Source organism: Olea europaea, unplaced genomic scaffold, assembly GCF_002742605.1.
Source record: "Olea europaea var. sylvestris unplaced genomic scaffold, O_europaea_v1 scaffold6544, whole genome shotgun sequence".
Lineage (NCBI taxonomy): Eukaryota > Viridiplantae > Streptophyta > Magnoliopsida > Lamiales > Oleaceae > Olea > Olea europaea.
Window position 1 is genome coordinate 1 of NW_019264916.1, and position 1,720 is coordinate 1,720.

At 37.4% G+C, this 1,720-nt stretch overlaps 1 protein-coding gene across 1 annotated transcript; it reads right to left on the bottom strand.

Annotated features, from left to right (window-relative positions):
• Positions 1 to 144: 144 nt before the first annotated feature.
• On the bottom strand, positions 145 to 1,703 carry LOC111390172 (heat shock protein 90-5, chloroplastic-like; the record flags this gene model as incomplete). The annotated part of the gene is made up of 5 exons (XM_023015179.1): positions 145 to 293; positions 394 to 568; positions 743 to 845; positions 1,231 to 1,485; positions 1,563 to 1,703. Coding segments are annotated over 5 exons (804 nt in total), but the record flags the coding sequence as incomplete, so codon positions are not given.
• Positions 1,704 to 1,720: the final 17 nt, after the last annotated feature.

Genomic DNA, 1,720 nt, shown 5'->3' on the forward strand with positions numbered 1-1,720 from the left:
CCACTGATTAAGGCTTCAATTTTCCAAACTTCATGTTAATTAAGTTGTCGCTAAAGACCATCAGATCATCAAATGACATTCAGTTTTCTTGTTGATTATACAAAACTGGGAACCTAATATTGGAACTTTCTTTAGATCAGAAAGCATCATCTACATCTGCCCTTCAAACAAAAGCATAAAATCTTACATTCAGATCTTTGACAATTGGGTGACCAGGATTGATCTCCAGTATTCTCCTTCCCCTCATGAACTCGAGGCTTGAAGTGTCTCCAAGTGTCTGTGCTCTCATCAATCTGAATAGAAGAAAATAAGAGGGGAAAAAAGAAAAATACTATTTTACCAAATGGGAAAACTCTACATATTACTTCATTGCTCTACATGCATAGGACAGACCTTTCCATATTTGCAGACCATCCGAACTTTCCAGAAACAAGCACACATGGTGATGAGCTTAAACGCTTTGACACTTGCACTTTTGCAACCTGATCACCAAGCTGTTGCTTTATCCAGTCGCAAAGAAGATTATACTCTTGCTCAGTTTCCCTTTCTTTAACCTCATCCTCGTCCCCTGTCAGTTAGAAAAAAGGATAAAAACCATTACGAGCAAGGAAATCAACAGTGCAACATTTTGAGTGCCCAACTATCACAAAAAATCGATGGAGACTTTTTAGAGTTTGGCATGGGGAATTAACGGTCAAATCTGTTCTTTGAAGTCATTTGAACATCATTAAACATTACTAACCAAGCTCCAAATCTTCCTTGCTGATGTCAACAAATTTCTTTTCCTTGTAAGTCTGTAGATTCTGGATGGCAACTTCGTCAATTGGCTCAATTAAACATAGCACCTATTCACGACCAATTACAATACACAAGTAGCTGTCAGATGCTAAAACCTCTATAACTTACTAGAAAAGCAGCATTAAATTTTCTAAAAGATTCCCACAAAATCCCATCCAGCAAAAGGCCACATTTTTAAATGTTATTGAATGTGCTAACAACAGAATATAATAAACAGATACAACTTAAAAATTGACCCACAATATTTCAACATGCTCAGATATCTCAGCAGATCATTATCCAACTCTCATTTTAGGATCCAAACATTTGTTTTCTTTTGTATGTGGAAATGATACATAATATCAAGCAACATCGACTCAAATTTAGATATCAAGGATTAGATTATAGCCGGAAGTGGATAGCATAGGTAGATTCTGCAAACTACGTACATACCTCTATATCCTTCTGGACCAATTTCTCCAAGAAAGGAGCAGACTTGGCACTTTTTAAACTATCAGTTGCCAAGTAATAGATAGCATTCTGGTTCTCACCCATGTTCTCAACATAGTCATCCAAGCTGACCAACCCTTCCTCGCTCTTGGAAGAGAAAAATCTCAACAATGGCGTTATCCTCTTGTGATTTCCAGTGTCTTCAATGCATCCTAACTTCAAAAACTTCCCAAAATTCTCCCAGAATTTTTTGTAATCCTAAATAAGACGATGCTTAATATAAAAAATAACTAGACGAGGAGGATGGAGGAATAGAAATTTGAATAGCCCCTTACCTCTTTGTCATCACTTTCAGAAAGATCCTGGATCATGTCAAATGTCTTTCTGACAAGTCTCTTTCTCATTATTCTTACCTGGGTGAGTAACAGATAGAAGATTAAATACGACGACAAGAAAATAACGCCTGAATATCCCCGGGGGGGGGGGGGGGGGG